Genomic DNA, 15551 nt, shown 5'->3' with positions numbered 1-15551 from the left:
TTTGTCAGATCCGTCAGTGCTGCCCCAAGTTGTGAAAATCCTTTCACAAACCTTCTATAAAAACTGCACAATCCAAAAAATCCACGCAGCTCCAAGAGAGTCTTGGGTGGAGGCCAATCCAAAATTGCCTGAATCTTCTCTTGGTGAACTTGTTTGTACCCACTGGGTGCTGATGAGGTGACCCAAGTATAGGACCTCGATCATTCCAAATTCATATTTGGACCTTTTGGCATACAGTGATTGCGATTCTATAATCCCCAATACTTCATCCAAATGTCCCACATGTTCCTCCCAGGTCTTGCTGTAGATGAGTATGTCATCGAAGAATACTAGTAGGAACTTACGCAGTTGCTTGTTGAAGATGTGGTTCATGCAGGACTGGAAAGTGGTCGGAGCATTGGTTAATCCAAACGGCATGACCAAGAACTCATAGTGTCCGTAATGGCAATGAAAGGCTGTCTTTTCCACATCTTGCTCCCTCATACGGATCTGATGGTAGCCGGAGCGGAGATCAATCTTGGAGAAATAGACTGTGCCATGTAGTTCGTCCAACAACTCATTGATCCTGGGGATGGGGATTTTATTCTTGATAGTCTTCTTGTTCAGTGCACGGTAATCAACACACATTTTGAGAGTTCTGTCCTCCTTCACTAGTACCACAAAGGACGCAAATGGGCTAGAGCTGGGCCGGATCCATCCTTTATCGAGGAGTTCCTGGATCGTTTTCTCTATCTCTTCTTTGAACTTCTTCGGGTGGCGATAGGGTATGGTGATAATGGGTTTTGCTCCTTCCTCCAACTCGATGGTGTGCTCAAACCGTCGGTGTGGGGTTATACTAGGTGGAATATCAACAAAGACCAAACTATGCTTATCCAAAACCGACTGAAGTTCCTCATCCTGGTAGTAAGTCGGTTGCTCTTTCACAGGTTTTGTCAAGATCAAGCAATGTGCTGTCCAGACTACTTCATCATGTCTGAAGATGGCTTCCATCCGTTTGGCAGAAATCTCCCTCGGGCCGCCATTCAACATTCCTCTGAGAACCACCTTCCTGCCATCCACCTCGAATAAGAACTCTATCCTTTTGAAGCTTTGCGTGTACTGGTCGAGGGTCTCCATCCATTGAATGCCCAATATGACATCCGTGTCATCCAGATCTACTACAAAGAAGTCGTCGGTCACGGTGTAATTTCCCATGGTGATGCTCAGTTGCGGAACTAGGTGAGTGCATGATAGGAGATTGCCTCCTGCCGCCTTGACATCGAACCCTTCATGCTCCTTTGTACACAAACCCCTTCGGGTGACGAGTGATGAGTTTATGAAGTTGAGCGAGGCCCCACTGTTGAGCATTACAAGGACTCGTTGCCCTTGGAGTGTACCACGTACCCTAAATACATTGCCCCTCGGGGTACCCGCAAGTGTGGCAATGATGCCTCCCCTCCGTACCAATGTAGAGATTCTCTCCGCTAGGCTGGTTTCTTCAGCAGATTCTTCCCTTGGTGGTTCACTTTCCTCATGCTCCTCTTCTCCATCGGACATCACTTCGATATAGTGAATCTTTCCTTTGCCCAAACATCGGTGTCCTGGTTCCCATGGCTCCTTGCATGTGAAACAAAGCTCCTTCCTTCTAAGTTCTTGTCTTGTGGCTTCATCGAGCGATGACCTCGTCGGAAAGGGTTTATTATCCTTCTCCTTCGGAACGAAAGGTGGTTTGGTATGTGCAAAATTTCTGGAAGATGAAGATGCTGCCATGTTACGAGCCTTTTTGATTGCTTTCGTGAGCGTGCTGGGGTTGAACCCTTTCACCCAACCTTTCAGTGGTTCCATCAATCCGTCTATGAACAAGACCACCAATCTCTGTTCTGAGATGTCTGTTACCAACACGGATAGTCTCTGGAATTCTGTGATGTAACTGTCCACAGGTCCCGACTGTTTTAGTTGCGCTAACTCCTTGAAGTTGAGTTCTGAATCCTTCCTGTCAAATCGATCTATGAGCTTCTCTGTGAAGTCGGCTTAGGAAGTTATCTGGTCATGGTCGAGAGTGACCATCCCATGATGCCACCATTCGTGCGTGACTCCTTCCAGGTGAAGTGCTGCAAACTTGATAGCTTCATCTTCAGGCATTGGGTTGAGTTGGAAGTAGGTATCTGCTTTTTGAACCCAAGCTCGTGCCGAGGTTGCTTCGGTCCCATCAAAGGATGACAAGTTGACCTTGCCAACCTTCCACTTGATGTCATTGTTATAGTGACCATAATGGCCCCGACTTCTACCGCCTGAGTATTTCATCCAGAGCTCAGCATAATCCTTGAAGGATATGTCCCCCTCGAGATTTGCATCCCTCCAATCTTGGTTCAACTGTGCTTGCAACTCCTGAAAGGTGGGTTCTTGCTCCTCGCGTGGCGCTTCTGATTTCTGAGGAAAAGTCGGCATCAATGGCCGTGAATGTGAGCGTTGGATGTTTGACCTTCCAATGACCGAATCATCGCCTTGCCCATTCTGTTCTCCATTCATTTTTCCCAAGGCCAATTGTCGTAAGGTTTCCTCCATGATTTTTTGTCGTTGCTCCCCTCTAGCTATGGTGTCGTTGAGCTGAGCTTGGCTTCTGGTTAGCTCCCTTAATAGTGCCATGACTTCTCTTGTAGGATCTTGTGGTTCCCCCATTCGGTCGGTCGAACGGTAGGTCCTAGTGTACACTTGCATCCACTACCCAACAGGCTGGCAAGATCACCAGCTCTGATACCACTGTAATGTACTCGATGGCACCCTCAGTCGTACAACAACCTCCCCGTACGGTCAACAACAGAGAATACTGAAATTGACCCCTGACACCCCCAATTGTACGACAACCTTCGCGTACGGTCAACACCCCCCTCACCGTACAGACACCCCTCCACCATACAGACACTACGACCAACACCTTCCCGTACGGTCAACACCCTCCTCACCGTACGAACACCCCTCCACCGTACGGACCACCTCGTATAGACAACACGACAACTGTTCACTGTATAGCCAATACACCGTACACACCGTATGCCCAATGCAAGTGACAGTTCGGTGTTGCATAGAGAAAGGGGAAAGATTATAAATATTCCAGACATGAGAGATTTTACTTGCCGAAGAAATAACCTGTGGATTCGCACTTGTAAAAAGCAATTATATTGATAATGAATGCACAATAGATTACACCGACTCCAACAGAAGCAGAATAGGGTGAGGAGCTACTCCCACCGAAACTGCGAATGCCAAGTAGGGAGGATCTTCCACCTCCAAAATGGCTAACAAATGAACTCCAACTGGAATTCGCACAGACAAAGAAAATACCAAATTCTCATTCCAACACAAATGACAGACTCGGCCATAAATATGGGCTCCGGAAACTTTCCCAAAGGGTTACAAACGGCCGACACGACCAAACTAAGACTTGACTAATCTAATTAAATAAAGGGCCCGAAAGATGTGTTATTAAATTTGGGCCTTACAATAAAGTATTATTTACTTATATCGGGGACATCACACTGTTCTACATGGTTATGTCATGACATTTTTTACAGGGACCATGTTGGTATCCCTATGAAACTTGATTTCCATGCTGCTTTCTTGTCAAGTTTGTTGTGAAATGATCCTCAAATTGTGTCAATCCATTCCTTGTTAATTTGCAAGAGTCGGTCTTTTCCCAGTCTTTTAAACTTAACAACTTCTGCAGGGGAAGATGAAAACAATAGAGCAGACGTGAGAGCAAAGCAGCAAAGAAATGTCCTAGGGAAAATTTGAGAGGCACACCTTTTATAAGGTTTTGTCACGAGTTAGACATGCCAAACACCATTCAATATAGGGCATAGTATCAAGTAAAATACACCTACAGAAAGATAAACAGTCAAAAATAAAAGTGCACTTTTAGAGTGGCATTGCCACCTAAAATTTCCACCAAGGATTGTTAGAATGTGGCAAAAGTGTAAGTGAAGTGCACTTTTGACACATTTGATACAAATCGACATTCCATTTACCACATGAGCATAAGTAAAGAACTGAAAAACACAATAGCAATCACACATGAACATAGGGATTTTCCGTGGAAAACCCAACGAGTGAAAAACCATCCCACTATATTAAAAGTAGGTTACAATGTTTTAGGCTCAAGGCCAAGGAAGCTCACTGCTCTTGATATGGACTTGAAAGATTGAGGTGCACAAACTTAGGGCAAAATACAGGGGACTTATATACTGAGACACACAGTCTCAGGGCAAGATAGATCATTTCTTCAAGGAAAGATACAAAGCATTTGAGAAAAAAGTATCAATATGATTGAACTGTTGAGAACCACATCCTCTAATAAGCTGATTACAGTCCACTGCTAATACACGTTTGAAACTGTCTTCATCACTAGTCAATTGCACTTGTGCACCTCGGCACTTACACGATATCACTCAATCACACCACATTCAACTTGTTCTTAATCCTCCAAAATGATTTCATCCTTTATATACTGTTCGCAAATTAAAATAACATCAATTAGGTCGGCCTAATTATATGTAATGTGCAAATATAAATAATCAGCCCAAAAATAATCTTTAGGGCGACGTGGAAGGTAGAGTGAGGTGTGTGAAGCATCACACCATGTCGGCACACCATCATGTCTATCCCAAATCAATGCCTATAGTTCACACGCTACTGCATGGACCGAAACATCATGGTTTTGCTCCAAGAGATAAAACTTTTAATACCCACTGACCAAACTAACTCAAAACATGATGCGAACAACCAACAACACTTGCCGATGCACCACATAGCATCATCATACACCAACATAGATAAACTATCGAACCGCACCACCAAGATTATTGAAGGGAGAGGAATGCATCACATTCTTGCAAACTATCACTCTGTCACTACACAAGCCGAGACACCGACCAACATAGCTTCACTGCGAATCAAATGAGAACCTAGAAATAGATATATATGTAGCATTTGCATCCACCAACATCATACTACAACTGCAAGAACTGATGAAGCAATGCACCACATTGCATACCAAAATTTTGAGCATACTCTCACAAATTGTTCACCGAAACAGTCACACTTAGCCAATACCAACTGCGGACCACTGAGATCTTCTCCAAAGCTCCGAAAAAGCCAAAATAGAACTGGATATACCATCTGAATCATTCACAATCAATTCCAACACATCTGCATGAACACTAAACTAATCCTCTGTTATTGCACTAGCTGAACATGTATCTGGACCAAAGATATCAACAAGTTTGACAATTGAACACACATCCGGACTAAAGTTATCAACAAGTTTGACATCAATGACAACACAAACTCATATTTGCAACATAAACACCACTCAAAACGATGGCAAATGAGCTAGCAATCAGTTTTATGCAAAAAGGTTACAGTTCAAGCAAGGTACTCTTTTTAAGTGGCTTTGCCACCTAACACTTCTGGCCAAGCGTAATGAAAAGTGGCAGTTTTCTTAGTGATCCATGCCAGCATATAAAAGGACTTAAAGGTGGCAAGCTTTCTGAAGGATTTTGCCGCTCGCTTTTAGTGCTCAAGGCTTTAGAAAAATTCAAAAATGAGAAATACATTAGTCAGAGCTAGGCACACACCTAGGCACACAAATGTGGTGACTTAGTCACCTACAAATTCTTCCAAGTATGCTTTGTGAGGGCCTTGCCATATGAAAAGGGAACCCATGTTGAAACAATTTCAAACAACTTAAGATTGGTCCTGTTTTGCCTTGGCGTTGTCACTATTTTTCTCCTCTACTCTCTTTCCTTAGTCAGCTGAAAGTAAAAAAAACATGATAAAAGCTTGCTTTGAAACAATTAAATGCCTACATATGCATGCCATTCATCATTTCGATGCAAAGCAATTCAATTCTGTTATTTCCCTGCAGAAGCATGCTTCTTTATACAGGTTTGCAGTGTTTCCAGTACCATTTTTGAATATTTCCAGGGAATATCAGCAGATTTCAGTCTCTTATGAAAGATTTCAACACCATAAAATAGTGAAAACCAATGCTTGCAGCATTTTGTGACAAGTCACATAATTATTTGACATGATAACATCCACCATATTCCTTTACAGTTATTCAAAATAGTCAAGAACAATGAAGTTTTCCAGAAAATTTTCAGTATTGTCCATATTAGAGTTACTGCATCATTCATATTCCAGTAGCTAGTTTTTTTAGTCTTTAGGATAAATACAATAATTATTTGTTAGTTTGTAAGGAGTTTTGTTTAATCCTGTTGAGTGTTTGTTATGGTTTGGTGAGTGTACTTTATTCCGTGAGTATCTATTTAAAGGAGTGCTTACAGGAACTCTCCTATAATATAGGAGTTGTAACTCCTATAAATCAGTATTATGTATTACAGTATTATTGAAAAATGATGAATAGAATCATTTCAGCTCTGAAACTAGTGTGGTATCAGAGCATTGTACAATCCATGAGCCAATATGCATATAATTGCTGTGGCTCCTCTCCTTAGAGTTACTTGAACCCTAGCCCTCTTTAGCGCTAGTTTTGTCTGTGTAATTTGTACTACCCCTTTTAATATTTTTCCTCATTTGTCTTTTCATTCTGTTGCTGTACTTCGAGAGTTTTGAACTCCGGTTGTGAAGAGAATTGAGAGCACTCCTTTTTTGGTTGATTAGTCTGTGGTGAGTTTATTTTATCATTGGAATAAGAATAGCTTGGCTTGAGTGGCGTTGCTGCTGTTGTTCTTAGCTTTGTCAAGTGCAAGATTTTTATCATGGTAACTGAAAGTGCTTAAGAAGACATCTTGAGCAGCCTTCCAAAACCTGGTGGGAGTGAGTTTGGAAAGTACTACAGCCTTACAACTCTCAATGATCCAATGATAGATACGCTTTCTTATTCTATTAGAATTGTTCTTGAGTCAGCCATTTACAACTGTGATAATTTTGAGGATTTCACTAGTGTGCCAACAATTGTTGATCTTGCTAGCTTGCAAGATGGAAAGAAACAACTTGGTGGTGATGCTACGAAGATCAATTCCCCGGTACTTGGGTGAATTTATCGTTGACCACTCAGTGCAGGTTGATGTACCAAGGTCTGAAAATACATTGCAACTCAACTGAATTCAGTTGCAATAGGGAAAGTTTTTTTTTTTTCAAATGGGGCTCGTCTACATTTAGCAACATGCTTGTTCCTCCAGGTTCTAGTGTTGTCCACTAGGTCAACTTGGAGTATTTGGGAAGGGTTGTATTTAGTACCAATGGCTGACATTTTAGAGTCTTAGACATTCCTGTTAAATAAAATTTGCTTGTAACTATATTGGTAATTTAAGTCATTAGTATTCAGTTAAGTCATTTAAATCAGTAATTTTATTTTATTTAGTTTAGTTTCTGAAGCCTACGTTTGTAGATTGAGTGTCTATTGATAGCTTCTAAACTGAAGTTAAATTGTTATTAAATTTATTGTTGCCTTAGTGTCTCAAATTGAAATTATTACTTCTTTTAAAGATATGTTGTGTCATAGCATAAAAGTCCAATAAAATATTGTATGTTGTCAAAGCAAGTCAAAGTCAGGTGGTATCATTTTGTTTAGAATAGGGTCCATTTTTCTTCTTCAATGTATGAGCCGTTCATTGCATTGTTGTCAAAAGTATGTTTGTGAAAATCGAAAAGTGTCAAAAAATAATGAAAAATAAAATATCCCTAATTGTAAGTGGATTCACTATTGCTTGTATGTGACATCCATCTTGAGGGGAGTCACTCTAAAACTGAGCCTAAAAGCCAATTTTGCTAAGTAGCAGCAAACCAATTGAAGGACAGAGGCATAGGATGTTGGAGGACAAGCAATGTCCTCTTGTTGATAACTAGTGACAAGGTTGTGAAATTGTATTAGTTGCAAAATTATTTGTGCCAAAATGAGTAAAGCAAAGTTCGGTTCCTAGGTGTCAATGGTAATTGTCTCTTGTCGTTTGTAATTAGAGTGGCAATGATCTATAATGATGGCTGCATACCTATTTGTTTTAACAACATGGTATTAGATCAGGGGATCACATGAAAAGGAGTTCTATTAGAGTGGTGTAGAGGATTCACATGTAAACATTTTAGGTTCTTTTTTGCAAAAATTGCATTACTGTTTCCAAAGGGAAATTGCAAGTTAGTTTTGGGAAAAAAATATCTTTGTTTTCAAAAGAAAAATCGCACCATTTTTTGGTAGTGAAAAGAAGGTTTTTTGAAGGTGCCAAAGACCAAAATTGTGCAAGGATTGTGAAGTTTTTTTTTTTACTAAATTGTGGTCACATCTTGCACAAGAATTTATTAGAAAAATTGCAACTCTTTTTTTGGTCGAAATCACACCTGTCTAAAATTCATGAAATCAAGGGCTTTTTTGGTGCCATTTTTCTATGGTTCATGATTTGGGTAAATCTCAAGAATCATAACTAGCAGCAAAAAAAAAGAAATTGTGACTTTTTTTGAAGTCTAGCTAGTTTGTAGAAGATCTTTGAGCTAGAATTTCTACAATCTAACAGCTAGGTTGTTTTTGGAACTATAATACCCCCTTCTCATCCCTAGTCAGCTTGGCAACCGTTAGCCTATTTTTCAACTACTTGTAGGCTAATTGGTATCGGTAAGGGGACTCCGTAGATCTTGGAGAGCACAAGTTCAATATTTCTTGGTTTCTGTTGTTGGTATTATGGATTGTTGTAACACTTTCAAAAGTGTTTTTGAACCCTTGGGGTGTTCTCAAAATTTCTTGGAGAGCATGTCTATTTTTAGTAAGTCTCCGAGTTGGCACCTGTCATCATCCCAGTACTTCAGTTACATCGTGGCATGATCAAATTTGGATTTTGAAGCCTCGACCATGCTTTTCCAACTCTGTTGAAGTATTTAAAATATACACTTAAGATCTAATGTTTAATGTTAAATTATTAACTTAAGCGATGCATTTGATTAAAGTTGCATTATGTCCCCTCAAAAATGGATGACTAGGAAAAGTGAAGGGACTTGCACATGAAAATCATTTTATTATTTAAAAAGGATATTTTAAGGAAAAATGAATTATTTTATAATTTTCAAATTGCTCTTTTTCCTCCAAAAGCTATAAAAGGGGTTTGGTGTTTTATTTGTTCATATGCTAAAGATTACACGTACCACAATGTTGTTAGATGGATCCACACTGTTGATTTTGACAGTATGGCCGAGTGAATCAGCAGCAGAGGAGGTTGTTTTTGATGTTATCTATAATTGATGTCATGTCTTTCTTTTTCATTTTACACTTTAAAATTGACAACGCAATAAAATTATTCAAGCTCTCTTGAGGAATAAGGATGGAGTTTATCTCTCAAATTTTGTTCTTAACGACCACCTTTTTAATGACTTCCAATTTGTCTATTGAAATTAAGTAATTCTCATCCAAGGCAGGCGACTGTAACTGCATGAATGACTTATGGCCTATTTTAACTCCATGGGGACTGCTTGAGCTTTTAGAGAATCATACTTGGCAAATAAACTTGAATGCTTCTTGTCAAACTTTTTAGTAATGAAATACTAACCCTATTATTAATGTTTTGGTGATCACCATCTATACTAACCCTATTATTAATGTTTTGGTGATCACCATCTATAAAATTCAAAGCTTTCTAACTTTTTGCTTCGCTGAAATAGAACATGATCATTTTCCAAATTTCCGGCTATGTTAATACGTTTGAGTTGATTGGATGTTTTGTATCATTCATAGACTTAAATGGAAAGGAAGCTTTATTTTGTAGTGCCAAGCTTCGCTCCTTTCTTTTTGGACAATTTTATCCGTAAAAATTTGCGGGAATAATTAGAAATGACTGAAGCATCATTTGACGGTTGGAAAGCTGACCTATTCATTTCCAGGAAAAGCACCATCAGGTATTTGGGACAAGTTAGTTTTTAATAAAATCAAGGCAAAACTTGGGGGCCGCATCCGCATGATGGTTTCAGGGGCATCACCAATTTCTCCTGAAGTGATAGACTTTCTGAGAGTGTATGTTCATGTCCAGTATTGGTTTTCTTTCTTATTGGTTGTACTCATCTACTTGGAGCTGCCTTTATAAATATACTAGAGATATGTCTCTATTCTAAGTATAATGTTGCATATGTGTTCCTTGGCAGTTGTTTTGGCGGCAGAGTTTCTGAGGGTTATGGGATGACAGAGACAACATGTTTGATCTCCCTTTCCGAGGAAGGTGACAATTTATCTGGTCATGTGGGACCTCCTAATCCTTCTTGTGGTGGGTACAAGTAGCTGTTATACTTGTTTTTTGATGGATCAGGATATTGTTTTAATTTGTTAAGACAAATTTTATTATTCTAACCACTTTTACTATTATTTATCCTGCAGAGGTAAAACTTGAAGATGTTCCTGAAATGAATTACACCTCTGATGACAAACCATATCCTCGTGGGGAAATTTGTGTGAGGGGACCTTCTGTTTTTAAGGGATATTATAAAGATGATATTCAAACGTAATAATCTCTTATTTTTCTGGGCATTTGTTTAATCAATTTCTTTGTGTTCTGTTTTTTTATATGATCTCAAAAATCAGAGCACAAATTCAGCTTTGGCATCATTTCAGTGAATTCCTATTGTTTGGCATACAATACAGATGATTTCAGCTACTAATAGTTGATTTTTGCATCATTCCTATTTTCAATTTAAATTTAATAAGCAAAACAATATCTTCTGTAGTTTCTGTGAATTGAACTGATCGAACATTTACATGTGTCATGAATACATCATGCTAGTCAGGAGATACTTGATAGAAATGGTTGGTTGCACACTGGAGATATAGGGCTATGGCTTCCTGGAGGGCGATTGAAGATTATTGATAGGTAGAATCCTTCTCAGAAGAATTAATTTTTTTGCTTTTAATTTTTTTTTCACCAAGTTGCTTTCTCAAGTGTTTATGTTGCTGTTTTCGTGGTGAAAAATATGTTGTTTTTTGTTTGGCCTATATTTTTTCAAAAAGAGGACTTTTACCTGGGCCCAAATACAAAGTGTAGAATTGCTATATTCTGAGATCTCATGGAGTTATGTGTGTGCTTAACTTGCACAACGTGAACATAGCTGCTTCAGAATATAGCTAAACTGCCATTGGCTCTCCCTTGCATACTTGAATAAGTTGAATGCTTAGCACGATGTTATTTTTTAGTGATATTCAGTTATCATGCCCCTGATTTTATTGCCTAATTGATCATGTTAAGGATTCTCTTACACTACATTGTTTCTCAGGTCATATCTTCTAAAGCAGGTGAATGAGTATGTGTATGCATGATTTTTTAAAAAACTCTGTTCATCATTATATATTATTTTCTGTTCTAATCATAATTACTGTCAGCTGATGTTTTCCAGTGTACCCTGGGGACTGTCCCTGGGATGTTTTGGGGGATATTTCCCGGGGCACCCCACTTTGATGACTGTCAATTGGGGACAGCCTGCCATCCCTGATGTCCCTCTGACATCCCCTGCCTGACATAAATCATGAAACAGAAAAGAAAGAAGAATCTTACAACAAAACATTTGCTATTTAGCAACCTCACCTAAACGTTTGCTATTTAATAACCAAAAATACCGTAGCCCATATTTATTTTATTTTTTCATCATTTGCATTTTTAACCAAGCCTCCTGTTTAGGTCCACAGGTGCAGAATCACGTTCTCATGTGGCATTCACTGTTTTTGATGCTGATTTTGCATTTGAAGAAACATATGATGTAGAATTCTTCTAGGCAAATATGGATGAAATTTCGACTTTTGAAGATTCAGCTGACAAGTCACTTGTAGAAGGGCAGTAGCTTTGGCATTCGCAAATCCAGAAGATTGATTGTGCCTCACATATTTCTGTGTCTGCATCTTTGTCTTCTGAATTGATGTCAGAATCAACCTCCTGTTTTATTCTGCTTTCAGAATCTGTCTCCATTTTCAGATTCCATGGTAGCAAGGCCATCCATAAAATTTTTAGCCTGACTAGTTACATCATTATTCTCATATTCAACCTCTTGAAATTCTTCTTTTCTTTCTTCATGAATCAAAACATCCTTCTGTTCTGCATGAATAAAATTTTGAGCAATTTTTTCTGCCTCCACCTTTGCAATAATCGTTGATGACTGACTTTCTGTAGAGGAGATTGGTAAGGCGTCACTCAACTTTGGCTTGTGAACAACTTAACTGCAGGTTTTTCCTCATGAGAAAATGATTTGCGGGCCCTCTCAGTAGATAAATATTTGTTAGGATCTTCCACGTAATGTTTGCCAAGTACTTGGTCCTTAAACAGGAGATGCATTAAAATCATTTTCTCATTTTGATGTTTGTCACATGTAGACTGTGGTTGGGATTAACTTTTATGACCTTATGATTATTAAAAATAGGAGCTGCTGTCATTCAAGGAAAGGTTCTAATTAATCCTATAGCTTAATTTGTTTTTGGTTCATGTGACTCTTGGAGTTGATAGTAGACCCCACAGCTCCCAGGAATCAATGCCTATCAGATCTAGAGAGAAAAAGCCATTGATTATGCTATGCAATTCTGAGAAGGGAGTTGATACAGAAATTAATATTAGACCATTTTGAAGAATAATTAAGCTGCTAATTGTTTATACTATTTAAGATTTTTGCATCTGATGAAAATATTATGTTTTGCCTATAACTGAAATTCCCATTTTTTTATAAATAAGAATTTATGAAATTACTGGTTATTGAGATTCATCTTGATGTTTTTGAGTGCAGGAAAAAGAACATTTTTAAGTTGGCACAAGGGGAGTATATAGCTCCTGAAAAAATTGAAAATGTTTATGCTAAGAGCAAATTTATTGCACAGTGTTTTGTATATGGTATATAACGGCTCTCACATTCGCTGGTCTGTCTACACAGTTTGTTTGAAATATTACAAGCTCTTCGATTCTGGTATTGACTAACCAGCTATGAATGGTTCAGGTGATAGTTTAAACTCAAGTTTAGTGGCGATTGCTTCTGTGGAGCCTGATATTTTAAACGAATGGGCTACATCCGAAGGCATTAAGGTAGTCCACATAAGAAAATTGATTAGATTCTCAGCTTAATAACTGTTAATATTGTTGTGCAGTCGAGAATACTTCGACTACCGTACATGTATACTTGATTTTTTTCTTTCTTCAATGTTGTTTGCCGCATTCCTTTGTGCAGTTTGAGAATTTGAGTCAGCTCTGCTCTGATCCAAGGGCAAAGGCGGCTGTGTTGGCAGACATGGATGCTCTTGGCCGTGATGCCCAGGTGCACTTTTGATATTTTTCAAGTAGCATTTTCTATTATATAGATTAAACTGTTTGAGATGCATTGTAACTTTTTCTCGGTGAGTGTGCAGCTAAGAGGATTTGAGTTTGTAAAAGCGGTTACATTAGTTGCAGAGCCTTTCAGTCTAGAAAACGGGCTCGTTACTCCAACTTTAAAGGTAATGTAGAAATATCCTTTAACATGTTTATTGGAAACATGGTTGTTTGGTTTGCAATATCATTGAATTTCAAGATGAAGCATATAACCCAGTGGCCTTTTGCAATTACATTCTAAACAATGCCATTCCATATTGCAGATTAAAAGGCCACAAGCAAAAGCTAAGTATGCAAAAGCCATATCAGACATGTATCTTGCTCTTGAGCAGAGTTCTCTTCCACGAAGTAGTTTGTGAAGTGTTCATACGCTCAGAAGTTGTAAAATTCCACTTCTAGTTAAATTATTTTCCCCCTTTCAAAAATTAGTTTGAAAGCAGTTGATAAATTCATTTTGGAACTACAACATCATGTTCATGTAACAGAAGGTTCCCTATACCTTAGAATTTGATTCGAAATGATAAATAAAGTTGCATTTTGTTCTCCACTTGTAGACGCATGATATAACACTGCTTGCTCTTCAAGGACTTCAACTCGGGAAAATTACCAGTTGGAGACTTGGAGTTCGGTCCTATACAGATTTTTCTTTCACGGTCTATTCAAATAATGCATTCGATTTGCTAAAATAGTGCCCATACTTTCCTTCTGTTGTTTTAGCCTTGCCCTTGTTTGACTAAAGTTGAACATTAAATAAAAAACAATCTATATTATATTTTATTCTTGAGGACAATAAATTCTGTGGGAACTGGGATGATAACCCACATTTTTCAAGGATTACTTCTATCCCTCATGGTTATTCTTATTGGACATTCTATTCTTTGATTTTTTTATATACTCTTGTAAATAACGAAGCAGCCTACCCGAGCAACCAAATGTGCATACCTTTTCATTTTTTTCTCAACAGGTGTTATATCTTGATGATGGATCATGGAGTGTGATCGGAAATGTTGATGCAAACAAATTACATGCAGTTGAATCCAAAAGCACAACACAATAATCATCATGAACTGTGGAAATTTATGTCTCTTCTGTATAACTATTCAAGGTAAGGTTACCTTTTTGAAAAAGGATGGCTAGCTCGTACTACTTAACGAATCATGACAACTCTTATAAGTACACTGGAGGTACATAATGGTTTATAAAGAATAATTAGATAGGTTAGGAATGACTTATTGTACATAATATTAATATGAACTATCATTAGAGTTATTATAATGTTCGTAGATCCAAGTTATCTACCTTAATTGTATTAAAGATCTCTAGCTCTGTTGTATTCTCATTTTTTATAAATGAGATTCTTTAATCAAATTTCGGATTATATTACTGTTAAAAATGGTATAAAAGATATGGAAAGTTTTAATTTAACCTGTACCTAACTCTTAATGAAAATGATTCAAGTTCAACAATTTCAAAGATTTCAAATCAAAATAATTAATAACAATTCTTATAGTTATCTCAATGAAAGATAACAACATATAAAAGGATGAATGTCAAATCTTTAGATTTTTATCGAAAAATCTTTAAATCTCATTTATATTTTTAAGGGTTAATACGTTATGTTTAAAAGAGTTATTTTGAATAGAGTAATTGCATAAAAATAATTTCAAGCTGACTTGGCCTTCAGTTATTAATTAAGGTCAACAAGTCTGACAACTATGGTCTTTGCTAATCTTAAGATGTGTGAAGAGCAATAATGACAAATAATATGTTATGTGATTGCAACTTTAAACAATAATAGATGTCACTACTTGTTACTAATTTTAAAACATATTTTTAAAGTTTTAATTTAACTTATATCTTAAATCTTACAAAATTGATTCAAAACACAAGTTCAATATTTTTCAAAGATTTCAAATAAAAAAGTTAATAACAATCCTTATAGTTATCCTAGTGAAAGGTAACAACATATAAAAAGATGAATGTCAAATTGTCCCTTCCTGAACCCAACTTGGCAATAAAGTAAGCCCAAGGTAAGGTAGGTTGGGTTGCGGGGATACATCTAGCATACAAAAAAAAAAAAGACGAATGTCAAATCTTTAGCTTTTTATTGAAATACTTAAAATCTATTTTTTAAGGTCAATATTTCTTTTTCGAAACACATATTTTAAGGGTTAATATGTTGTGTTTGGGAAAGATATATTTTGAATAGAGTAAATGAGACTCGTTAGGGCTTTGTCCACGGTTGAT

The 15551-nt window shown here is 37.6% G+C and overlaps 1 protein-coding gene across 1 annotated transcript in view; it reads left to right on the top strand.

Annotated features, from left to right (window-relative positions):
- LOC131034219 (long chain acyl-CoA synthetase 6, peroxisomal) overlaps window positions 1–13851 on the top strand; it is a 70770-nt gene extending 56919 nt beyond the window's left edge. The window contains exons 15-23 of the mRNA XM_057965611.2: window positions 9862–9991; window positions 10120–10238; window positions 10349–10472; window positions 10752–10838; window positions 12730–12833; window positions 12937–13022; window positions 13165–13251; window positions 13343–13429; window positions 13568–13851. Of these exons, the coding sequence (XP_057821594.1) occupies window positions 9862–9991; window positions 10120–10238; window positions 10349–10472; window positions 10752–10838; window positions 12730–12833; window positions 12937–13022; window positions 13165–13251; window positions 13343–13429; window positions 13568–13663 (920 nt within the window). The 3' untranslated portion in view covers window positions 13664–13851. The remainder of the gene's footprint in view (window positions 1–9861; window positions 9992–10119; window positions 10239–10348; window positions 10473–10751; window positions 10839–12729; window positions 12834–12936; window positions 13023–13164; window positions 13252–13342; window positions 13430–13567) is intronic.
- The last annotated feature ends 1700 nt before the right edge of the window (window positions 13852–15551 follow it).

The sequence above is a fragment of the Cryptomeria japonica genome, chromosome 3 (genome assembly GCF_030272615.1).
Source record: "Cryptomeria japonica chromosome 3, Sugi_1.0, whole genome shotgun sequence".
NCBI classification, from domain to species: domain Eukaryota; kingdom Viridiplantae; phylum Streptophyta; class Pinopsida; order Cupressales; family Cupressaceae; genus Cryptomeria; species Cryptomeria japonica.
The sequence above is the reverse complement of the archived record's forward strand: the minus strand, read 5'-3'. Positions and strand labels throughout refer to the sequence as shown.